At 35.2% G+C, this 25290-nt stretch overlaps 2 protein-coding genes across 6 annotated transcripts; both read right to left on the bottom strand.

Annotated features, from left to right (window-relative positions):
* Positions 1 to 16219: 16219 nt before the first annotated feature.
* LOC112758006 (polygalacturonase At1g48100-like) lies at positions 16220 to 18487 on the bottom strand. Its single transcript, XM_025806564.3, has 6 exons — positions 18020 to 18487; positions 17747 to 17914; positions 17624 to 17668; positions 17310 to 17517; positions 17145 to 17226; positions 16220 to 16843 (listed from the first exon to the last, which is right to left on the bottom strand). The coding sequence occupies exons 1-6, from the start codon at positions 18359 to 18361 to the stop codon at positions 16336 to 16338; spliced, it is 1353 nt and encodes a 450-aa protein (XP_025662349.1). The 5' UTR covers positions 18362 to 18487; the 3' UTR covers positions 16220 to 16335.
* Positions 18488 to 19120: 633 nt separating this feature from the next.
* Positions 19121 to 24655, bottom strand: LOC112758007 (shaggy-related protein kinase alpha). 5 transcript variants are annotated; one of them, XM_025806565.3, is made up of 13 exons: positions 24384 to 24655; positions 23699 to 23867; positions 23498 to 23590; positions 22440 to 22499; positions 22044 to 22316; positions 21291 to 21365; positions 21093 to 21149; positions 20845 to 20985; positions 20716 to 20766; positions 20404 to 20499; positions 20204 to 20287; positions 19908 to 20010; positions 19121 to 19809 (listed from the first exon to the last, which is right to left on the bottom strand). In XM_025806565.3, exons 2-13 carry the CDS (start codon positions 23801 to 23803, stop codon positions 19727 to 19729), a joined length of 1221 nt encoding a protein of 406 aa, XP_025662350.1. In that variant the 5' UTR covers positions 23804 to 23867; positions 24384 to 24655; the 3' UTR covers positions 19121 to 19726. The 5 variants fall into 5 exon arrangements, 4 of the variants coding, with proteins under 4 accessions (XP_025662350.1, XP_025662351.1, XP_025662352.1 ...); XM_025806566.3 differs by having other exon boundaries at positions 23699 to 23864; positions 24384 to 24642; XM_025806567.3 differs by having other exon boundaries at positions 23699 to 23864; positions 23966 to 24557.
* Positions 24656 to 25290: the final 635 nt, after the last annotated feature.

Raw genomic sequence — 25290 nt, 5'->3', positions numbered from 1 at the left:
TAAACTTGGGCAAAGTATGGACTATTATATATTTCTGGAAAGCCCTGGATGTCTACTTTCCAACGCAATTGGAAGCGCGCCATTTTGAGTTCAATAGCTCCAGAAAATTCATTTTGAGTGTAGGGAGGTCAGAATCCAACAGCATCAGCAGTCCTTCTTCAACCTCTGAATCTGATTTTTGCTCAAGTCCCTCAATTTCAGCCAGAAAATACCTGAAATCACAGAAAAACACACAAACTCATAGTAAAGTCCAGAAATGTGAATTTAACATAAAAACTAATGAAAACATCCCTAAAAGTAACTAGATTCTACTAAAAACATACTAAAAACAATGCCAAAAAGCGTATAAATTATCCGCTCATCATATACCTAGCATTTGCAAGTAAGACCATAGCTTCTGCTCTTGTACGAGAAGAGAAGAATGCATAGCAACCAGTTTACTTTGTTAGCAAGAAACTACAGGGGACAGAACTAAGCTATCAAAAGATAGAGAAGTTCACATATGCCTTTGTATTCACCTCCAAAAGGCTCCAACCTTGTTTCCATGCCCATACCATAAAGGTCCGAACTGACCAACCTATGAAGCACATCCTTCAAAAGATGGATATTTCAGGACAAATGCTACAATGGGCTATAGAGCTATTTGAGTTCGACTTAAAGTATGAAACTCGAACGACAATCAAATCCCAATACCTGGCCGACTTCTTAGCAAAATACACGGAAGCCTAAGGGAATCCTACGGCCTGAAACTTATATGTAAATGGATCATCTAACAAAGCTAGAAGTGGAGTAGGAATAATCCTGGAAAATGAAGAAGGAACTCGAATAGAGCTTTCATTGAAATTCGAGTTTTCAGCCTCCAACAATCAAGTAGAATACGAGGTCATGCTTGCTGTTTGAAGCTAGCCAACCAAGTCGGGGCAACAAAGTTAATAGTTTTTAGTGACTCTCAAGTAATAACTTCTCAATTGAATGGGAATTACCAAGTTAAAGATCCCAACATGAAGAAGTACTTGGAAGAAACATCAGAACAATTAGTTCAATTCCAGGAAGCAGAGGTCCAACATATAACTCGGGAGTCCAATACCCGAGTTGACGCCCTATCCAAATCGGCCAGTACCAAGCCAGGGGGCAATAATAGAATTCTGATTCAGGAAACTCTCCACTCACCATCGGTGGCCAAGGAAGTCGACTTGTCAGACACATTGACTGTCTCTAATATAAACTGAGGTTGGATGACTCGTATTATCGAATATCTCAAAATCGATATTGTCTCTAAAGAAGAAAGGAAGGCAAGGAGGCTCAAAAGGGAAGAACATAACTACACCTTGGTTTACGATATTCTCTATAAAAGAGGAGTATCTACACCATCACTAAAGTGCGTTCCGACCTCCAAGGCTAATGAGGTCTTAAAGGAAGCCCACAACGGCATATGTAGAAATTACTTGGGAGCACGGTAACTAGCTAAGAAAGTGATTCAAGTTGGTTTTTTTTTGGACGACCTTACAAAAGAAGGCAGACGACTTCGTCAAAAAATGTCCGCCTTGCCAAAAGCATGCTAACTTCCATGTGACATATCCAGAAGAGCTCATTAGCATCACCTCACCTTGGCCATTTGTGAAATGGGGCTTAGACCTCCTCGGTCCATTCCCTCTAGTGCCCTTACAAGTAATGTACTTAATATTTGAGATTGATTATTTTATTAAATGGATCGAGGCATAACCCCTAGCTACTATTACGGACCAAAGAAGTCAAAATTTTTTGTTTATAAGAACATTGTAACTCGGTTTAGAGTTCCATACTCTATCACCACAGACAATGAAACTCAATTTATTGAATCAGCATTCACCATTCATAAGTTTGGTAGCGAGCCTCAAAATTAAGCACCAGTTCACGTCAGTAGAGCACCCCCAAGCCAATGGACAAGCAGAAGCTGCAAATAAAGTCATATTGGTTGGACTTAAGCACCGACTACAACACGCGAAGGGTGCATCGGCCGAGGAGTTCCCTCACGTCTTGTGGGTATATCGGACAACCTCTTACTCAACAACTGGAGAATCTTCCTTCTGTAACGACCTAGTTTTTGGCGAAACATAACTTTTCGGAAGTTTAGTAAAGGAAGCACCTCCAAGCACCTCTACTGCATCATCAAGCATCCCAATCTACATCATCATTATGTCATCAACAAGCCAGCACCTCTACTGAGTTAAGCTTGACGATATAGTCGCAAAAAGAACCTAGTTTTTTAGTAGCATCGGTTAGGAGATTTAGATTTTGATTTCTGTGGTTAGTCTCAGTTTGACGAGCTGGACTCGATTCGTGAGAGAAGAAAAATAATAATATAATAATATTATTATATTAATATTAGAGCTGCTTGAGGAATATTATAATATTATTTAATTTGTTTTAGTTAAAAACAGGAGATAAGTTTAACAAGACTCACAGTCTACTGGTGCAGGTTAACACCAGCACTCTCTAATCACTTTAGCAATGCTAATACCTCATCATATACCTTTTATTCTCATGTTAATCATGTTACTAATGTCATCTATACTAGTAGCTCAGATATTAATCTCTAGATGTGTTGTTAAGTGTGTATTCTAATACATCTAGTTTTAGTAATTATACACCTGAGATATTTTTCAACCACCTCCCTAGCTAGCCAATCATCATCAAGTATGTTTTTTTCCCACCCCCAAGACACTCCAAGATGCTCATTTCTACCTTGAATGGCCGAAAATAAAAGAGAAAAAAAAAAGAGAGAAAACTTTAAACACATAGAACATCAAATCTTGATTTCTTCCAAACCAAAACTCAAATCAAAACTCCAAACCGATTAAAGTGGTCCTCTCTTCTTTCCTTTAAAAATCATGTTACTTTTCTTGGATCAAAATTAGGTGATATGGCTGCTCTCCCTCCTTCTTCAATTCGGTTTCAAGGAAACTTTGTTAAACTTGTGTTTTCTTGATGTTCTTCCATAGATCTCTTGCTTAACTTGACTTGTGGGCCAAGAAATTTTATTTTTCAGCAATATTAGGGTGAGGATAACCTTCTTATATGGCTGCTGAAATTTCGGTTAAGCATGCTTCATGAGATTTAAAATTGTTCTTGATTGGATTTAGGAGGAAAAAATTATCTACGAACACTTCAAGGAGCAACCGAATTTGGGATGGCAAATCAAGGTAGGATTTGGTGAAATTAATCTTGATTAATTGTGTTTGAGTTATGTGATTGTTGTATGGTTTGGTCATACTTGAAATTAATTGTTTATATGAGTGGTTCTTGGTGAAATTTTGATGAAATTTGATGATAATCAAGTTATGAATTTATGTTCTTAGTGCAGCTGGAAACCGAAATCCTAGGCCTCAAATTAATGATGAATTAGTGTTGAAACCAAGTGAAAATCATGGGGTTTTGGTGGCTGTCATTTTAATTTGAATTTTAGAAAAAATCAGTTATCGAAAAGATTGAAAAACAAGAAAGAATCGAAGAAAGAATTTGAAAAATTTATGAAGAATACGAAAAACACTTTGAATATGATCAAGAACACTCAAGAACAGCTCCTTGATCTTGTTAGGGGTCAAAGTGCAAATATTTTTATATTTTGGGGAAAGAAAGTATAAATACTAAAAGTTTAAGGGGTTAAAGTATAAAGAGTAAAGTATCGTTTTTGTCCCCAACGTTTGGGGTAAGTCTCAAAGTTATCCCTAACGTTTGAATTGTCCTATTTAAGTCCCTAACATTTCAAAATTGACTCACTGTTATCCTGCCGTTAGGAATCTGTTAACGAAATTGACGGCGGAACAAAATTGAGACGATTTTGAAACGTTAGGGACTTAAATAGGACGAACACGTTGGGGACAAAAATGATATAGAAATAAATTTTAATTTTATCCTTCAATAATATCAATTTTTTACGGTACATAGTTATTCAATTATTTTTTAATCACATCTAACTAAATTACACTTAATCACATTAATTTTATTCGAGAGAAATTTATTTTTTATAATTTTATTCTTAGAAATATTTACTCATCATAAAATGTTTGTAGAATGACTAGTACATAAATTTGTGGAAAAAAATTATACATATACAATAAAGTAATGTGATTTTAGTCTTTTTAAAAATATTTCATGATGAGTAAAAATATTTAAGAGTAAAATTATAAAAAAGATAAATTTATTTAGAATCAAAGTAATGTGATTAAGTGTAATTTACTTAAATATGATTAAAAAGTAATTGAATAAATATGTACCGTAAAAGATTGATATTGGTGAAGGATAAAATTAAAATTTATTTCTATGTATCATTTTTGTCCCCAACGTTTTCGTCCTATTTAAGTCCCTAACGTTTCAAAATCGTCTCAATTTTGTCCCGCCGTCAATTCCGTTAACAGATTTCTAACAGCAGGACAACATTGAGTCAATTTTGAAACGTTAGGGACTTAAATAGGACGATTCAAACGTTAGGGACAACTTTGAGACTTACCCCAAACGTTGGGAACAAAAACGATACTTTACTCAAGTATAAATATCAAAAGTTAAGGGTGTCAACATATAATTTTATAAAATTTTTGGTTAAAAATATAATTTTCGAAAATTTATAATAAAATATTATTAAAATTTATTTAATAATAAAATATTAAATATTATTATTTTATTAATAATATTATTTTATTAAAAATAATAAAATAATAGTGAAAAGATAATTTTTTCTAAAAGTCTTTGGAAGACAACTTTAAGTTCAGAATCTCATAATTACTTTCATAAAACACTTAGGAAGTGGTAAGAACATGTTAGTGAGGAGAAGATAAAAGAAAGATAAAATGTTGAAGAAAAGATAAAAACCGAAAAAACAGTCAATAAAGCTTTAACGGCAAAGATAAATGTTGATTAGAAAAGCGATCTAGGAGCAATATAGTTAGTATTTGATTTGTGTTTAGGGTTAGGTATTATATGAAAAGTCAAACTAGTTCAGCATAGACTTAATGAACCTATGCTTGGAATAGGTTAGTTATTCATACCGAAACTGAAATAATCTATAAAGTAAAAGTTAAAGAGATAAAAAAAAAAGAATAAAGAAGTAAAGAAGTTAGAGGTAATGATAAAGATATGGAAAGAGGAAAAAGAACTAAAAGATTAAATATTTGCCTAGCAAGGATGAGAGGTTTGTCCTGCTAGCTCAGTATCATATTATTATAAAGGGTTCGTAGATTCCGTCTCGAAAAAAGACAACAATGATGGCCTTGTTCCACTCATAAAATGATTGTGAATATAATCTCATGAGGACGGCAAAACGTAGCGCTTACTTGAGACCAGAAGTGTGTTTCCCCATGAGGACGGCGGATATGACACACTCATGGAGGGAAAGATTTGGTTTTCCTTAAGGATGACGAATACTGAACGCTCGTTGAGGGAATGATCTCTAAACATAGGGACGGCGATGCGTAGCGCCTATTTTGGAGATGTGGTCGGGTTGTGGGTAGCCAACTGACACGTGAGCTCATGACCTGCGTAGGACTAGACATGCATCATTCTCGTGTATACATCATTCTCTGTTACGCATTTTCTATGATTGTATTATGCTTCTTGTGTTTCTCTATTTTCTAGTATTTCTCGTATTTTTTGTATTTCTCTATTTTTTCTGTCTATATATTTTCCTTGTTTTCTTCTGTGTTTACTGCAATATATATATATATTATATACTGACTCATAAGCATGACAGAAGCGATTAACATGACTAATTAGTCTGACTCTACTAAGAACTTTCTAGTTCTTATCCCTTCTCTCCCCTTTCAGATGGAAGCAGGAGTATTCTTCCGTGACCTGTGAGTGATTGTTCCGCAAAGAAGATTCCACTCTAGGTAGTCTTCTGAGTCTAGGGTAAACTCTGTTCTTTGTTTATATGTAAATACTGTAAGACCAGCCAACGTCTACACCCCGAATATCTACAAACTTTAACTCAGATTCTCCATACGAGGTTCTTGATATGTAGCTTCTTGATGGAGTGCCAGTGAGTTGTCCCAGGACGAAGAATGATCGTGCAGGAAAGTTGTAGGAGATATTCAGCCTTTGATGATGTTCAACCTGACCTGAATTTTGAAGACCTATAACGTACTTTTTCTTGCTTTCGTAGTTTAGAGGGATTAGGTGAGTATAGAGTCTATGCTAGCCTTTGCGACAGCTTAGGGACTTTTTGAACAGGTCGGGGCTTGGGATGTTGTATCTATTTATATGTACATAGTTATTATATAGCTACTTCTACGGGTGTTCTAACTAAGATTTATACTCTAATAAAGGCTGGATAACTGAATGTTGTTAACTATTTGAGATGTATATAAGTGTGGTTGTTTATAACTGTTGTATCTGTTATTATTCGTGAAATGATTATGAATGATTCTGTTTATTAATCTAAACATTTTCAAAAAAAGTACCTCACAAAATAACTAAGCTTTTAACAACGAATCAAGCTCATATAGTAAATAATAGATAATAATTAGAAAGACAAGTTAGTAGTGCTTAGTTTTCGGTATGATCTAGACATATTGAAAATTGGATCGTTACACCTTTCGACTTGCTTATGGCGTAGAAGGCATGATTCCCATAGAGGTTAATAAAGAGTCTCCAAGGGTTAGATTCTACGACGACGTAGGAAACGTTTGAGCTCAAAGGGAAGAATTATACCTTCTTCTAGAAGTTCAAGAACAAGCTCGAATAATGGAGGAAGCGCTGAAGCAAAGAGTGTCCATGAGGTACAACAAGAAAGTCATCAGAAAAATATTCACCATAAACGACCTCATCCTAATCCGAAATAACATCGGAACTCAAAGGTCGGGTGAAGGAAAGCTGGTTGCGAATTGGAAAGGGCCTTACAAGATCATTGAAGTCTTAGGAAAGGATTACTTCAAAGTGTCTGACTTGCAAGGAAATGAACTCCCAAGGTCGTGGCACGCATGTAACCTGAAGAAATACTACAGCTAAAAAATGTACGTTACTCCCTGGTATACTCTTTTTCCTGACTTTATGGTTTTTTCCTGAGAAGGATTTTCCTGAAAGGGGTTTTAACGAGGCACCATAGCAAGGGCTAAGAGCTCGATGTCCAAAACTCTTAGTAACCAAAGCACTTGTAAATTATTTCACTCTCATTTAATGATAATTAGTTTCTTATTTCATTATCTATTCTACGACACACGCTAACTTAAGCTCAAAAAAGCGCAAAAATTATTGTCCGACCTAGATGGTCGGCAAGATAAAGTGACGAGGTCCAAGTTAGTGTAAAGAAGTTATATACGTAGATCGTGGCTGCAACTCGGAAAACCACTCATCAAAAGTTGGTAAAAGAGGTGGCCCCAAAATGAATTGCAGAAATAACTTAACAAATGACCGACCTCCATAGGTCGGTAGTGAGTATTTAGAATGGAAAAAGAATTACTAGAGGAGAAACTTATAAAGTTTTTTTACCTTATAAAGTTCACATGAATTAAAGAAAAGGTTAGAAACTTAGAAAACATTCACAAAAATGATGCTTCATTCTCCATGCACAAGTCTGAACCCTAAAAACACCTATAAAGGAATAATAGGTGCATCATAAGCTACTATTTCAAAAAAGCCCTCAAAAGGGGGGGGGCAGAATCCATCAGAAGAAGTGTTTAAAAGAGTATTCTAAACAAAGCTATTACAAAACATAAATTGTTTCAAGACCCGTAAGTCGGGCCATCAAGCATTACAAAGCAAAATTAAGGAGGAGAAGTTTGTTCACTAGAAGTCATGTTGGAGGTCTCATCAGGTTGAGTCGAGGAGGTCAGGAGAGTTTCGTCGGGTTGGGTCAAAGAAGAAAGGTGCTTGTCATCCAACCAAGTTGAAAAGCTCTGAGAAGCTCCCTCTAGCCGAGCGTCCAAGGTCTTCAGATCTTCCATGGGGATATCTTCCTTGTCTTCAGGAGGAGGAACAATCTTTCCATCAATCACGACCATGTCGAGATTAATGAGGGAGAGGTCCACCTTAGGAGCTATAACTCAGAACTGGGCCTTCAAGTTTCAACCAATTCATCCATCCCCTGGGAGATAGTCTCCTCCATAACTACATACCTTTCCTTTGACTTGGCGACTTCATCTACCAAGTCCAGCTTCTCCCTAAAAACTCAGGTATAACTCTACTTAGCTTTCTTTTTTAAACCCTCTACCATAGCACAAGCAGCTTCAAATTGCTTCACCTTCTCCCGAGCTTTAGAAAGATCAGACACAAGAACCTCCTTCTCCTTTTCCAACTCCATCTTAGTCTCCCGCAAGGATGCTACCTCAGCTTTTAGATTGGACAAAGTTCGCTGAGTGGCACCAAGGGGAGTCTCCTTAAGCTGCCTCAGTAAAGCTGAGCACACCCCAGCCATCCTTATTCCACCCCGAGCTAAGACATAAAGGTGGTTTTTTACAAAAACATCATCCATACTTATAAAGCTATGGAAAAGGATGTGTTTCTCACAAAATGCCACAGCATCAAAGCATTGCTCGTACACACTTCCTGATTTGGAAGTTTTATGTTTTTTAGATTTTGGTTCGGAAAAAGGAGGCGCAAGGAGAATTGTTTGAATACCAGAGTCAGTAGGAGGAGTAAGAGGAGGAGTTGGATCAGAAATAACCTTAGCCAATGTAGAAGCACCTGAGTCCAACTTGGAGGGAGAGAGAAGTTCACCCGATTTACCAACCTCCTTCAACTGAATGACTCGGGCGACAACATTCTTCTTAGCGGTACGGAGAGTTTTCAGGCCGCCCGACCCACTAGTCATCTTTTCTGCAAAACCAAAATGTCAGATTGCATAAGCTTACAAATTATCAACAAAAAATATATATACAAAATCTAAAAAAATACTACCTAGCTCGGAATGGACATGGCTTGACTTTCCTAGTAAAAATTTCTTAGTGTGAAAATGGGGAACTCGGCCCCAACATTCCTAGAACAAGGCAACTACACATTCTTCTACCTCATCCAAGTCATCAAGGTTATACTTAATAACTGTAGGGGACTCCTCCCAGTACAAACTAAAAAGGGATTCGTCCCTCTCATTCAGAAAGAAAGGTCAAACACCCTCAACAGATTGGATTTTGAAGAAATAGTTTTTGAAGTCATAGAAAGAATCCTAAAAAATGGCAAAGACCTTCCTCCCCTGAACAGCTCGGAAGAAAATCCAGCCCTGTTTCTTAGAACTAAATGGTTAGGTAAGCTGGAAAAGATAAAAGAAAACTTTCGAAGAAAGAGGAAGGTCGAGTTCACGATAAAGCAGCTGGTAAATTTTCAGAAAGTCCCAAGAATTGGGATGGAGTTGAGAAAGGGCAACTTTGCAAAGACCAAGAATCTCAGACTCAAAATCAGAAAAAGGAAGGCTAACCCCTAACTTTGTAAAAAAAAACATTCATACACATATATGAAATGACATTCTGACTTGTCAAGTCGGGGGAAGCAAACTCTCTCCTTGGGATCGGCAACTATAATCTCATATTTACTCTCATTCTTTCGATCTCTACACAACCTATGCTGTCTATGGAAGGCCTCGGCATATTCATTATGAATTACAGGGACAACAAAAAGCACGGTAATATCTACCCAATCTAGATTAGATGGAACTTTAAATAATATATTGAGTATTATTGAATGAGACATAAAGCTATACCTACAAATACAATAAAAAGAAAATCATCATAACAAGTCGAAAATATGAGTACAACAACACAAACGTTCAAACAAGACCACAAGAGGTCGGACCACCCCCAACAAAGTAGAAGAGTTCCATGGTTCTTAACCTCTCATTGCGAACTAAGCAGATAAACATGAAAATGGCGTTGTTTTCATAAGAATGAAACAACACCATTTGGGGGCAACACAGAGCGATTCCTCACATTCAAACACACAAAATTACAACAACAAAAATCCAAGAAAAAGGAATGCAGAATCTCCAAGTAACTATGGAGGAACATTCATAAGAAACCATTTTTCACAAGCAACAAAAAGACAATATTAGAAGCGTCTCATTCTCGATGAAATAAGGTTGCAAAAAAATAAAAAGACCAACCTTGAGGAGGAGGAGCGAGCAACGATATATATGCAAACAGCAAAGCACATACGATCCAAAAACCTTCAACACACGAACAAAAATTTCTAGCAGAAATTCAAGATAGAAAAATCTTGAAATGTAAATGGGATTATGAAGAACTTTAAGAGAAAATGAAAATGAAATGATTCATAAGAAGCAACGAAAAAGGAGAAGGAGAAAATGGTTTGAATATTTATAAGACCCAAGAGGCAAAAGGATAAGTTCACCCTCCCTCATTTATGACATGCACGATTACCAAAAGTAATCATAGAGAAATGTGCAAATGATTAGACGCGACGCTTCAAGTTCATGAAAACACGTTGAGTATCCAACCTATTCTCTAGAAAGGCGGTGTATCCGATGTGATGCTCTAATACCACAAGTGACCAATCCGACCTATAAATGCTTGAGTTCGACCTCACGAATGTCAGACTCAAGTAGGGGAACTGTTCATACCCTAGCTGAAAAATACAGCCAGGCCCAAAAAGAATAAGGCCCAATTAAAGGAACTAAACCTGTCAATATCTACCTGACCTTATAGAGGTTGGACACAGTGACAAGAGTCTGGCCCTATTTATCCAAATAAGTAACCAACTCCTAAGATATCTTCCATGTATCTAGAATGGAGATCTCAACGACTTTCCTAGGAAAAGGGAACAGTTATCCACCAATAAAAGAGAAACTTCTCTAAAAGGTGGTTATCTATTCTACTATAAATACACTGACACCCTCAGATATATTCAGAACCCAATTCACAAAAAATCTGCCTAAAACCCTTACTAACTTAAATATCGGAATTTCTTGCAGGTACAATTCCCTATCTCTTCACAAACAACTCGGACGGATTCATCCTCGTTGGAGAAGACATCGGACAGACCACCCTAGGACGTGTGGACTTCACATTCAAAGTCCAAAAGTAACCAATTCCAAGTAACTTTCAGAATAATTATTATTATATATAAAATATATTAGAGATATAATTATTATCTAAAAATATTATATTTTAAATATTATTTTTTTACATCACATTTTAACTATCATATTTAAATAAATATTTGTTTCATTTTCTCTGTATTTTAGTGATTGAGATTTGAGAGTCCTGGCTAAAATTCACTTTTCTTGACAAATATATACTTGACATCTAAACCGAGCACTTGATAGAATTATAGCTACTAATCACAGACACAAAATATTCAATTTATACATCATAAATTATAGTCGGTTAAATTTTCACATCTTTGGTTCTCCAATATATACTAGTTTACCAATTCTTCATTGCTTGGGTTGAAATGTAATTATCATGGCATTGTGAACCTTCAATGCCATTGGAAGTTTGGAACCACTTTAAAATAATTAAACTTATACATCACACAGGTTGTAGAAAGAGTACTATCATATTAGAAAAAACTAGAAGTAAAAGGAGCTTTCTCTTTCATATTCCAATTTAGTGGGTGTGGTTTAATTACCTGTTCTTAATGGTTTTGATATCGTTGACGCACTGAATGAAAAATCTTAGTGAGCACATAAGTGTGTACCACACACACTTAAGGAGGATGATAAGAAACTAATATATTAAAAGAGAAGCTAAAGTAATATTGTAGTGAATGAATCGTACATAAACTTTTAAATTTTATATAAAATTATTATGTCATCTATTATAATAATATAAAATAAATATTTTAAAACTTTATTAATATTATAAAAAATAATATTTGTATAATTAATCTAATATTAATCTCATAATTTTATATATTAATTATTTAATTCTACAAAAAAGTTATAGTATCAAAATATTAATTCATATCAATAGTCTAAATTTTAATATTCTATAACCTATTTAGAGAATAAATTTTATTTTATAAAAATCTATTCATCTATCAATTTATAACGTATAAAAAAAATTAAATACAACAATAATAAAGTCTTTTTTCGTTAGGTGGGATCGGCTACATGAATCAAACGATGCTATTGAGTTTTATCATATATCATGTCTATAGATAGACCGTTTACATGTAGATCTTGTTTGACCATCATGGATGATCTTCTTAGGTCTCCCTCTGTCTTTCATCCCTTGTCCATCTTTCATCTAATCTACCCTCTTGACTGTGTGCTTTGTCGGTCTTCTTCTCACATATCCAAACCACTTGAGTCGTGATTCTACTATCTTTTCCACAATAGGTGCTACTCCAACTCTTTCTCTCTTATATCTTCGTTTCTTATTCTATCCAATCGCATATGACTACTCATCCATCTTAACATCTTCATCTTTGCCACACTTAACTTATGTTCGTGCTCCCCTTTAGCCACCCAACACTCTTTGCTATAAAACATAGCCAGTATGATAGCAGTGCGATAGAATTTACCTTTAAGTTTTAAAGGCACTTTTTTGTCACATATAAAACTAGATGCATTCCGCCATTTTGACTAACCCACTTGGATCCTATGAGTTACATCATGTTCAATCTCTCCATTATCCTGTATGATGCACACAAGATACTTAAAACTTCTAACTTTTTTGTAGGATGTTTTCTCCAATCTTCACATCTGTAATAGGGTTTTTCCTTTGGCGGCCGAACTTACATTCCATATATTCTGTCTTGCTATGGTTTATGTGCATATTATACACTTCTAGAGCTTCTCTCCATAAATCTAACTTTTTATTTAGGTCTTCTCTTGACTCTCCCATAAGGACGATATCATCGGCAAAAAGCATGCACCATGGCACAGGTTCTTGGATATGCTCTGTGAGTACTTTCAAGACCAATATGAAAAGGTATGGACTTAAGGATGATCCGTGCTATAATCCTATACCAATAGAAAATTCCTCTGTCACACCACCTTGAGTCTTTACACTAGTTGTAGTCCCATCATACGTGTCTTTAATTGCACGAATATATGCAATCCTTATTCTCTTTTTTTTCAAAATCTTTGTACCACCCTAACTTTTAGCACCTCATGATCGTACTAATAGCTCATCGATGGTCTTCTTAGCTCTTCCTCTGTCTTTCACCCCTTGTCCATCTTCCATCTCATCCACTCTCCTGACTTGGTATTCTGTCATTCTTCTTCTCATATGTCCGAACCACCTAAGACGCAATTCTACCATTTTTTCCACAATAGATGCTATTCCAACTCTCTCTCTCCCTCTTATATCTTCATTCCTGATTATATCCAATCGCGTATGATCATTCATCCATCTCAACATCTCCATCTCTGCCACACTTAGCTTATGTTCGTGCTCCCCTTTAGCCGCCCAACACTCTGTACCATAAATCATAGTCGGTCTGATAGCAGTGTGATATAATTTATCTTTAAGTTTTAAAGGTACCTTTTTGTCACATAGAAAACCAGACGCACTCCACCATTTAGACCAACCTGCTTGGATCCTATGATTTACATCCTGTTCAATCTCTCCATTATCCTGTATGATGCATCCAAGATACTTAAAACTCTTAACTTTTCGTAGGATGTTATCTCCAATCTTCACCTCTATATTAGAGTTTTTTCTTCGCAAGCCGAACTTACATTCCATATATTTCGTCTTACTACGGTTTATGCGCAGACCATACACTTCTAGAGTTTCTCTCCATAACTTCAACTTCTTATTTAAGTCTTCCCTTGACTCTCCCATAAGGACGATATCATCGGCAAAAATTATGTACCATGGTACAGGCTCTTGGATATGCTCTATTACTTCCAAGACTAATGTAAAAAGGTATAGACTTAAGGATGATCCCTGGTGTAATCCTATACCAATAGAAAATTCTTCTGTCACACCACATTGAGTCTTCACACTAGTTGTAGACCCCATCATACATGTCTTTAATTACATGAATATATGCGATCCTTACTCTCTTTTTTTTTAAAACCTTCCATAAGACCTCCCTTGACATCCTATTGTACGCTTTTTCCAAATCAATAAACACCATATGTAGATCCTTTTTATTACTACGATACCTCTCCATCATCCTTCTTAACAGGTCTATCGCTTCAGTGGTGGAGCTACCTGGCATAAAACCAAATTGGTTCTCTGTTACTTGTGTCTCTTGTCTCAGCCTCCGTTCTATCACCCTTTCCCATAACTTCATGGTATGGCTCATGAGCTTGATTCCTCTATAGTTTTTGCAACTTTGTATATCCCCTTTATTCTTGTAGATAGGTACCAAGGTGCTCTTTCTCCACTTATCTAGCATCTTCTTAGACCTTAAAATCTCATTAAAAATCTTGGTTAACCAACTGATGTCTTTCTCTCCAAGGCCCTTCCAAACTTCAATCGGAATATTATCGAGTCCTACTATCCTGCCATTTTTTATCTGCTTTAGAGCCTCTTTTACTTCGAAGTCTCAAATCCTTCGATAGTAGTCGAAGTTTTGATCACCTTCCTTCATGCATAACCGACCAAGGCTCGAAAGAGTCTTCTGTCCTTCGTTAAATAACTCGTAGAAGTAGCTCTTCCACCTTTCATTGATCTTCTCCTCTTGAGCCAACACCTCCCCATCTTTATCCTTTATGCACTTAACCTGATAAAGTCCCTCGTTCTTCTTTCACAGCTCTTTGCGATTCTATATATATATTTTTTCTCCTTCTTTCATGCCTAAGAACTGGTAGAGACTCATATGCTCTTGTTCTTGCTTCGCTTACAGCCACTTTTGTTTCTTTTTTAGCCGCCTTATATTTTTCCCAATTATCTGCATTGCGGCACAAAAATCACTCTTTAAAGCACACCCTTTTTGCCTTTATCTTTTCTTATACACTCGCATCCCACCACCAAGACTCCTTGCCTCTTGGTCCTATCCCTCTAGATTCACCAAAAATTTCTTTTACTATTCTTCTAATAACTTCTGCCATCTTTCTCCACATCTCTCCGCGCTTCCGTTCCCATCCCACTTTGCCTCTTCTTCTACCCATCTTAGAAAACTTCTTTGTTCCTCACCTTTCATCCGCCACCACCTCGTCCTTGGATTCTTCGTATGATATCTTTTCTTCTATTTTTTCTCAACACGAAAATCCATGACAAGCATCCTATGGTGTGTTGTTAAACTCTCTCCCGGAATAATTTTACAATTAATGCAAATTTCCAGTCGACTCTCCTTAACAAGAAGAAGTCAATGTGAGAGCTTGTCATGCCACTCTTATAGGTTATAAGATGTTCGTCTCTCTTTTTAAAACATGCATTTATGATGTGAAGATCAAAGATTGAAGAAAAGTCCAAAATAGTTTTACCCTCGGTATTGACCATCCCAAAACCATGGCCTCCATGAATATTTTTATATCCAGTCACTTCTCTTCCAACATGGTCATTTAAATTTCCTCCTAAGAAATTTTTTTCTCTCGAAAGTATGTCTTAGACCAAACTCTCGAGATCCTCCCAAAACCTTATCTTGTGTTGCTCTTCCGAACCCACTTGCGGTGCATAGGCGCTAATCACATGAAAAGTACCTCCTTCCACCACAAGTTTGATAGAGATGATCCGATCTCCCACCCTTTTGACATCTACTACATCCTTTTTCCACTTCTTATCCACGATAATACCTACCCCATTCCTATTCTTCACATTTTCCGTATACCAAAGTTTAAACCCGGAAGTATCCAACTCTCTAGTCTTCGCACTAACCCATTTTGTTTTTTGTAGGCACATGATGTTAATCTTCCTCCTTGTCATGGTATTCATCACCTCCATGGATTTTTCTGTTAGAGTGCCTATGTTCCATGTCCCAAATCTCAACTTTCTGTCACCCCGACCTTTACCTTTTTCTTTGTAAACTAGCTTATTTACCTTCGTCCGTTCACGAAAACGCGGAAACCCTTACTCATTTAACACTACACCTGGCACCGATGCAACGACTCTTACTTATTTGACAATGTGCGCGAGCCATACAACGCGTTACTTCTGGGCAACGACCTAGCTTTGCGCAATAACGTCTTTGATCTATGTCATGAAGATTCGACTAAGTTGTTATATTGGCTGTCGAAGACCTAACACAACTTTCTTCCTTTATCTGAACTTGGGACTGGTTATGTATCGCAAATATAACATAGGCGGAATTAAAAAATTAATTTATAATTAAAATTAAATAAAGACTATTAGATAATTATTAAAAAAAACTTTAAAAAATATGTTTGTTATGGAGATCATTTAATAGTTCAAAACGTTTTGGATAAGGGAATCCTTTACATCCTGGAATGAAAGTGGGTAATTGGAACATTCAAGTATTCAACTTTTTGGTCTCAAGATTAATTAAAGTATAAGTCTAATAACACGGCACAACATCATGTTGAGGCAGCATTAATGGAGGTCCCTCTTGAAGGCATAAAAGTGGTGGTGTTGTCAGTGTGCTCACAGTGCCATAAACATTCCAGCAAAAGGGGTTGGTCAAAATATGGCCTTCTTGTGAAGGAAACAATTCCACTTGAGAAAGCATAATATCTGTGCATGGAACAGAATCACTGCATGCAAAGCGCATAGGGAAGCTTCTGAAATCGTAAGTGCCTCTTATGTTTGAGTATGACACATTGGACACTGAAACCGCAGAAGTTTGGTTGATGCAGTTCTTTAAGGGGCAATAGTATTGGTCTATGATGATTGGGTTGCGGACATTGTCCATGTGAATGCTCTCGAAGGTTACCATTGACACTGAACCTCTTCCACCTTGCCATGTTTTGATCCGAACACCATTATCAGAGTTCTTAATAACTGACTCACTCACTGTGATGTTCCACACACAAGCTCGCGAGTTGTAGTTCCCTAGGCTCCCAATGCTGCAATCGAATACCACTTATTAATCCATAATTACATGGAACACAATACGTTTTGGTATAGAAATAAAATATAATATATCACATACTTACATGTAAAATATTTTACGTGAAAAATATACTCATGACTTTCTTTAACGTTACGTCACATAATTAGTAAGTTCATGTAACTACGAGTAATCATAGTACACATTAGAGTCAACGTTACAAGATTATTTATTGTTCTTAGCATTTTTTGAAAGAATTTAAGCTGAGTAGTCCATGCTTGTGACCCTTATGGTAACTAGCTACTAGTGAAGTGTACCTAATTCCATGACTTGGACCACACTTGATATTCTTGATGTCCACATTGTAACAACCGGCTCCAATGGACACACAGTCATCACCTGTATACAGTGATAGGAATGAAGACAAACAAGGGCAATATAGGGATTGACAAGTTTTAAATTTTGATAGTTTTTTGAATTACCATTGGAAATGAGTGAATTGTAAATCCTAACATTGTTTGTGTTCTCAATGTGAATCCCATCAGTGTTGGGGCTCAGAGCAGGTGATCTTATGATAAGCTTTTCAATATGTACATTTTGGCAATCTTCAAATCTGAAATGGAATTTTGGACTGTTCTTAATTTTTAGTCCTTCTATTCTCAAATTAGAACTCATAAAGAACCTGATGGCCTGCATAACAAGGATTCAAATTTCATTCATAAGCTCCTCAAATTATGTGCCACTCAAAAAAAAAAAAAAAAAATCAACAAGATTCAGTTATTAATATGTGACTTACCACAGGACTATCACATGGACCTGGTAGTGTTGTTCCATTAATACCCTGTTCAATGGAAATGTAAGCACAGAAATATTAAACCTCAAAAGGTAAAGAGAGAAAGAAAAATGGTAAACTATTTACTTTGTGAGGCTTGCAAGGGAGGTTCCACCATTTCTCTCCCCTACCATCAATAAGACCACCTCCCTTCATTGTCAATCCATTGATTCTATAGAAAACCAGCCATTGTTTCTTGCTTTTATTCTTCGGCCATGAATCAGGTCCATCGGGTGGCATAATAGTACCTTCAACCTTTATATTAATGGTAAAAATATTAAAGCACACGTCATATATTTAGCCATGTACTAATAGTAACAATATTTTGCAGAAAATATTAATATGACATAAGGACATTACCTTAAAAGTAAGGCCAGATAGACAAGGCCCTGTGAATATAGTAGATTGTATCATGAAGACATTACCCTTGGGAACAAGGAGACTTCGCGATTCTTCGGCTCGACATGCTGTGTCCCAAGCCAACTGAAATGCTTGTGTATCATCAGAGACACCATCCCCAACTGCACCAAAAGATCTTACATCGAAAACAAGAGATCTTTCGACAATTTCACCAGTTCCCTCAGGTGATGGAGAAGGAGAGAATGAGATGAGGGACATTGAAAGCCTGCCATAAATTGGGAGAAATAACAAACATATTACTAATATTAAGAAAACTTGAGTTCTGAACAGAAAGAATATCATGTTTATAGGTTAAGCTTCTAAGTAGCTAAGTTTGAACGATCAAACATAGTATTAGTTCACTTGGCTATTTAGAGTGCAACATATTTGGCCACTATATATACTATCTCATTGCTAGCCATAAAAATTGAGTTAATACTGTGTTTGAACATTGATGGAACCACTGGGATTTTGAAACAAGCAATGTCACTATCATTGGCTACACATAGACACAGTTAGTGGGGCATTATGATTTATGATCAAAGAAACGAGGAAGCAGGGTCAAGCTTATGCAGTAAAATGAGTGATCACTATAGTGATTAGTGATTTGCTAGAATGGTTTGGAATGAAGACACTTCTAAACTATCTTAGCACCATCTTTGAGCTTAGTGGAAGCTGCTTTTCTTGTGGATGGTTGAGTCTTACATTGTAATCATCACACAAAACTGACCACTCCGTTTGGGGAGTAGAATCGCACTCTGATTCAGCAAGTTGACTCCACAAGTGAGGATTTGCCAACCTTTCATTGTTATTGATAGTCTCGGGTTAGTTTATAAGATCTGGTTGTATGGACATTCTCTCATGTTTTTAGCTAATAATACACATTTCGTTATTCTCAATGGAAACATTTGTGTAGACTACGACAACTCTCTTGTTTAAGATCAACGTTGTTATTATTGTACATTGACACCATTGAAACTACTAAGCTATTCTAGTGACTTCTACATTGTTTGACTAGGATATGACGAAGAGAAAACACGTTACTTGAATTTGCAATGCATGTTGGGCAAATCAAATCTGTTTATAAGTGAAAAATGTAGTCTAGTTTGTTGCACTATGATTAGTAATTATAAACTATGAATAGAATATTTTAATCAACAACACATCACATTAAGATCCCCATGATAGTAGATACTAGATAGAAGGGACTTGAAACTCTTCACAGTTGAACATTTGAATGTCTTCACGAACAAGACACTACTTGTCTCTTCTTGAAACTGATATTCAAACCACTTGCTTTTGTCCCAAGATAATCGAGACAACAGAATTGTAATCAGAACTAACTAACATGGAGAGCATAACTAAGTCTGCCACCCCATATCATTGTATCCACAAATATATAACACATGACATTTTGGTCTTCTATTCGATGTTACAATCTGCTGTTGTACATGAAAACACGGTCGGTGTTCCTCTGAATACCCATCAAGCATTGGGTAAAATATTTGAGTACCGATATATATCTCAATCTGTTTTTACAAAGACACCGAAAATACAACAAAGACAGGCAAATGGAACAAATTTCATAGAACATAAATAGAGGAAACACGGAGTAGCATTCATATGTAGACCGCAGATGCAATTTTGTTCCATTTTATGATATTTTTATCACAAGCCGAGAAACGGGCATTGCTTCCTCGCATACTCTGGAATCAATTTCACCAATACCTCGGCTGGAACCCCCTTCAGTTCTGGTGCACAAGCAGAAAATAAACCCAAACAATCAGCCAGAACTATTGATGGCAATAAAGTCACAAAAACAATGACATAATTTGAATTATTATCATACCATGAGCTTTGAAATTGAATAATGGTGGAAGGAAACGACCATTTGGTAAGCGAGCATTTGGATCACGTAGTTCATCAAAGAAAGGATGGGTCAAGGCATCTAACTGCACCAGTTATAGACAAAATAAGAACCCACTATAAAACTTAAGAGGACGGGAGACAACCATGACTAATTAGATTAGAAACTATAGAACTGCCACACAGTTTATGGACCATTACATAATAATGGAGAGTACTAGTTCCAGATTAGGATACAATTCCAGAACTATTAGGCCTGCTAAGAAATCATATACTCACAGCTGAGCAACGCAGATTAGGTGAGTATTGTAGTAGTCTTGAGACCAAATCAACAGCTTCTGGAGGCATGCGCTTATGGAATATCTGGTAGTAGCAAATCAATAAATTTATGTTACGATGTGTGCTAAACAAGAGTAGTTAACAGATATTTTGGTGCGGTTAGCAACATTATATTATAAAACAGAAGCTATTGAATCTACCTTGTGCCATGGATGTGCTTTAATCTGTGGGAATTTAAATTCTGTATAGTTAGGGTTCATGCACTTAATCTCTTCCCTTGTTGGAGTGCCCAGAACCTATTGAAACAACAAATGGAACATTTATTTACATGTCATGGCAAATCAGCAAGGCTACTCAACAGTGACAGTTCTTTATCAATTGCATGATATGATGTTACAAGTTACAGCTTTAGTTAACATAACCCATCCAAGTCTACCAATTTCAAAGGATTCAATGCAAATTAGGAAAAAATAGCAGCATTAACAAACAACCAAAAAAATTAGAAAGATTACTTTGATGATCTCAACAAGTTGATCAACTCCACTCTCACCAGGGAACAAAGGCTGGAAAAGGAAAAATAAATTTCGTTATTATAGATGCCAAATGAAAAATAAAAAGAACTCCAATCAATTGATACTAACCTGTCCAAGCAGAAGCTCAGCCAATACGCAACCAACAGACCAAACATCAATAGCTGTGGTATATTCAGTGGCTCCAAATATAAGCTCAGGTGCTCTATAGTATCTAGAACATATGTATGATATATTTGGTTCACCTTTTACCTGTCAAAAGATCAGACCAACAAAGTAAATGTAAACTGTTGTAAATAGGACAGCTGATGAAGCTCTAAGGTGAATGTTGAAGGAGAAAAAACACATAAAAAACGTACCAAGACTTTTGCACTCCCAAAGTCACATAATTTAACCTGGTGGGTATGTGGATTGACCTGGACAGAAAAGCTTTCAGTCAGCAATAATAGAGTTTGAGATGGAAATAACCCATTTTTGCTACACCAAACACTGTGAGAACTGAAACACAAGTGAGAAAAATATAATCAATGAGAAGATATGGTAAATAACACTCATACTAATAGATTTTGAGGCTTGATATCCCGATGGCAGACTCCAATGCAGCGATGTATATAAGATAGTGCCCTAAAGATCTGCAGTATAATAAGAAAACCAATAACACTTCAGAACAGAGCTTACTACAGGAAGGAGAACACATGATCTCGAAATAGAAAATAAAAAACCCTTGCCCAAACTAAACGCAATGAAATGCTGCTATTTTTAACAAGTAATTCAACTTTGTCAACTGGTATCCATGAGTCAATCAATTGTAGGAAGCAGCAACTTTCAGCAAAGTGAAGATTGAGAATTAACACCTTTTGTGTCAACTGACCTTATTAAAAAAATTGTTTGATTTTAGGTGTCATCCACTTTTCTTTTAAGTAAGGCATAATAAACATTTTCACAATATATATGACCATAATTATGCTGAAGAAAATGCCAACTCAAATGGAATGGATTTGAAAGGAAAGTATTGCAAAGATCAGGCTTCTAAATTCCTTTTTATGTTCATAATAATATTTAAATACTAAATACATTTCATTTAACTAGTTGCAACTTGTTCATCAAGATGAGATTATGATTTATTAAAAAGAACAAAAAATAAGAACCGGGGTAGCATGCTTTTAAGATTCATCATTAATGTTCAATGCATGCTCCAAAATTTGAGTAAAATCAAGGTATAGAACTCTAGAAAGTAATCTATAACATTAACAGTTTAAGACAGATATTCCTCAGTATACAACTGATAAAGGGATCACAATTAAGCATACCTGGTACGTATAGAGTTTCACATATATTAGTGGCATCCTTTGGCTCAACTTGTTGTAATGTTTGATCACACGGCTAACTGTTTCAGGAACATACTCTAGTACCAAATTAAGGTATAGTTCATCCTTTTCAGTGGTTGAAAAGAAACAATGCTTCAAAGAGACAACATTTGGGTGGTCAAGCAGACGCATTGTCTGAAGCTCCCGATTCTTATACCTCTTATCTTGAAGAACCTTTTTGATAGCTACAGTTTCACCAGTCTCCAAGCATTTAGCCTACACAATTACAAAGGCCAAAATAAATAAATAAATAAGTAAAATCAGCATCAGAGGCACATTGACATTGCATTTGAAAGGCCAAACGATACATCATCCAGTACACAGTATAGGAATCAGCACCTGGAAGACAACCCCAAATGATCCATGCCCAACAACCCGCTCTGCCATGTAACTTATAGTCTGAAACATTAAGAATTAAGAAAGGTGTTCAATTAATCTACCGCAATAAATGAGCATTTATGTTAAAAATGGAATAATAATTTACAAATACACTTAAATAAAACAAAACAAAATAAAAATGTTTGGGAGACAATAAAAATCAGTATAAATCAGCCCAAAGTTACCTTATTTTGCATTCATGATTCATTAATTACCGTTGTAATAGGTAATATTAGATGAAATAAGTGTGTAATAATAGATGTTACATGCATGAAATTATGAATGTTAGATTAAATGAGATAACTTTAGATTATTGTCTCACTAGTATTGCCGAGAAAATGTTTTGAGAGACAATATTACCTTATTTTGCATTTCTTAATCACCGCTTACCTTATTTTGTATTCTTTAATTACTGCTAGAATAATTGAGTAATTTCAGATGTAACAAGGGTGTAATTATAGATGTTATATATATATATGAAATTATGGATGTTAGTTAAATAAGATAAGTTTGGGTTATTGTCTCCTTAGCATTTTCAAAATAAAAGATGAAGATGAAAATAAAACCCTAATATATGATATATTAACTATATCTATATCCTAACATATGGGAGAGGATATTTACCAATGACAAAGCACAACACAAACATGTTGAAGACAGCACACAGTTGTGCTATTCACTGTATAAAAATTCAAGTCAGCATGCAGTACAGCTGGCATAATAACCAAATCTTGAGGATAACACACTTTTGATTTTAAGAATAAACAGAATAAATTAAATTAAATCTCATGCAAATCCCCACACTCCTCGTCACAACATCTATAAAAGACAAGACAGGGGAAAATAACATATTCAAAAAAAATTAGGTCCACAAATGAATTAAATTGTTTATATACTAGCCTACATCATCCAAGCACCATGTCAACACAGCAAGTGAGACAATAAACTAGTTATCAGCTAGATTATTTAAAGCATTCCACAGATATATCAGGGGAAAAAGATAGAAGGAGAAAATGTACCTGCTTTGGTTGACCATTTCTACCACCAATAGTAGTTACAATGATATGGCCGGTCTCCGTTCCATTGCCATCAACAACTGTAGCTTCCATTTCCTGCAAGATGAACCAACCATAAAGAACTAAACTCTGAAACTTAAAAACACAAAACACAAAAAGAAAAGGGATATTGTGCCAAGAAATTAACAGAGTGTAGTGGCATACCTTATCATCCCTAATTTTCATATCGTTCATCTCTTCCGGCAATCTATCAACGCCGCCACCTGATTCTCTCACGCCTGATGTTGGTGCCATACCAACAGACGCCATATTCAGGTTCTTCCCTCACTTCCTTGCAACTTCTTCAACAGCTCAAAACTCACTCATCTGCCTTCTAGAATCAACAGCAACAAAATTATATTTTTTAATTTTTAATCAAAGCAAAACTAAATAAATGACCATGAAACTGAAGCAAAAACAGTAAAGTACCACCTTCTATGCACAGAAAACCTAAGTCCAAAAATACATGAAAACAATAAATGCAATTTTTTCCTTCATTTTCCCATTGAGTGAACTTCAAAGATCCATCCGTAGGAATCACAAATCCAACGAAAAACACCTCGTCCCAACACCCGCCAAAAAAATTACAAAATTTAAAAAAAAAATTCCCCAAAAATGAAAAAGAGATCCTAATAGCAGAACGGAGGTGGAAAACCCGATCCGAGTGCAGAAAATTTAATTAAGAGAAGTATTGCGACTTCAGCTCAGGGAAAAAGCAAAAGATAGAAGTTATATCGGTTAGAGGATCGAAAGTAGAATTGAGGAAAGTAAATGGCATAAAAGCAAAAAATGAAACAAGTAATAAGAAAGAGGAAGGAAATATAAATATATAATAGAATATAAAATATACCTTGGGAAGCATAAGCATAAGCATAAGCATATTATGTTATGTAATGAAAATGAAAATGAAAATGAAGATGAAAAGCGAAGGAGGTTTGGTTGTGAGGTGGGTTAGATCGAAGAAGGTGACAGACAGGTTCGTTGGTTGGTTCTCTTTAGTTTTATGTTTATGAAATTTGTGTGTGAGAGACTCTGCATTTTGCAAGAAAGACAAATAGTGTTTCTGCTTTACTGTGTGGTCTACTAACTACTATACATCTAAGACCAATACATCCATTCCTCAGTCAAACCACAAATTCTACCTTCTTTTTTTATTTAGTTATTTTGCTTCTTAATTTCATATATTTAATATAAATTTAATTTTAATATATTAATACTATAAAATATTTTCTATAATTTTTTAATAATATTTATTTTTTTAAATAATTATTTTTATTGATATAATATTATATAATTGAATATATATGTAATGTTATTTAATACAAATAGTATATTAAAATTAAATTTTAGCTAATATATTTAAAATATAAAAATATTATATTTTTAATAATTTTAGTAAAATATATCTTTAGAACATATATTAATAATTTTTTTATTATGGAATAAATACTAATCTTTAGTGTTTACTATTCAGACATCTGACAATAATTAAGACATAAATTTGTATTATGTATATTAAATAATTTAATTAAATATATTAAATTATTTAAAAAATTTAATTATTATTTTTTACATAAAAATAATTTTCTATAAATAATTATATTTTTAGTTATTATTTTTACACAAAAATATTTTTATATAAATAATTATTCTTTTAAAGGACTATGTGATTTTTAATAAACAGATAAAAATAAAATTATTATTTATTATTTATTTTTTGAGACATTCATGTAAAACCATCTTTTTATGGATTAAAT

The sequence above is a fragment of the Arachis hypogaea genome, chromosome 16, assembly GCF_003086295.3.
Source record: "Arachis hypogaea cultivar Tifrunner chromosome 16, arahy.Tifrunner.gnm2.J5K5, whole genome shotgun sequence".
Classification (NCBI taxonomy): domain Eukaryota; kingdom Viridiplantae; phylum Streptophyta; class Magnoliopsida; order Fabales; family Fabaceae; genus Arachis; species Arachis hypogaea.
This window is presented reverse-complemented; position numbering and strand designations above follow the sequence as displayed.

Bases quoted from the DNA above. Each gene is read 5' to 3' on its own strand.
- LOC112758006 (XM_025806564.3), bottom strand. From the start codon at position 18,361: ATGATATTCTTTCTGTTCAGAACTCAAGTTTTCTTAATATTAGTAATA. The intron at 17,669-17,746 runs GTAAATAGTTTA...TCCATTGAACAG, and splicing joins TCCCTTGCAAGCCTCACAAA to GGTATTAATGGAACAACACT. The intron at 16,844-17,144 runs GTACACTTCACT...ATTCGATTGCAG, and splicing joins GGTCCAAGTCATGGAATTAG to CATTGGGAGCCTAGGGAACT.
- LOC112758007 (XM_025806565.3), bottom strand. From the start codon at position 23,803: ATGGCGTCTGTTGGTATGGCACCAACATCAGGCGTGAGAGAATCAGGT. The intron at 22,317-22,439 runs GTGCTGATTCCT...GTAATTGTGTAG, and splicing joins CATTTGGGGTTGTCTTCCAG to GCTAAATGCTTGGAGACTGG. The intron at 20,767-20,844 runs GTTAGTATCAAT...TTCCTTTTCCAG, and splicing joins CTGAGCTTCTGCTTGGACAG to CCTTTGTTCCCTGGTGAGAG.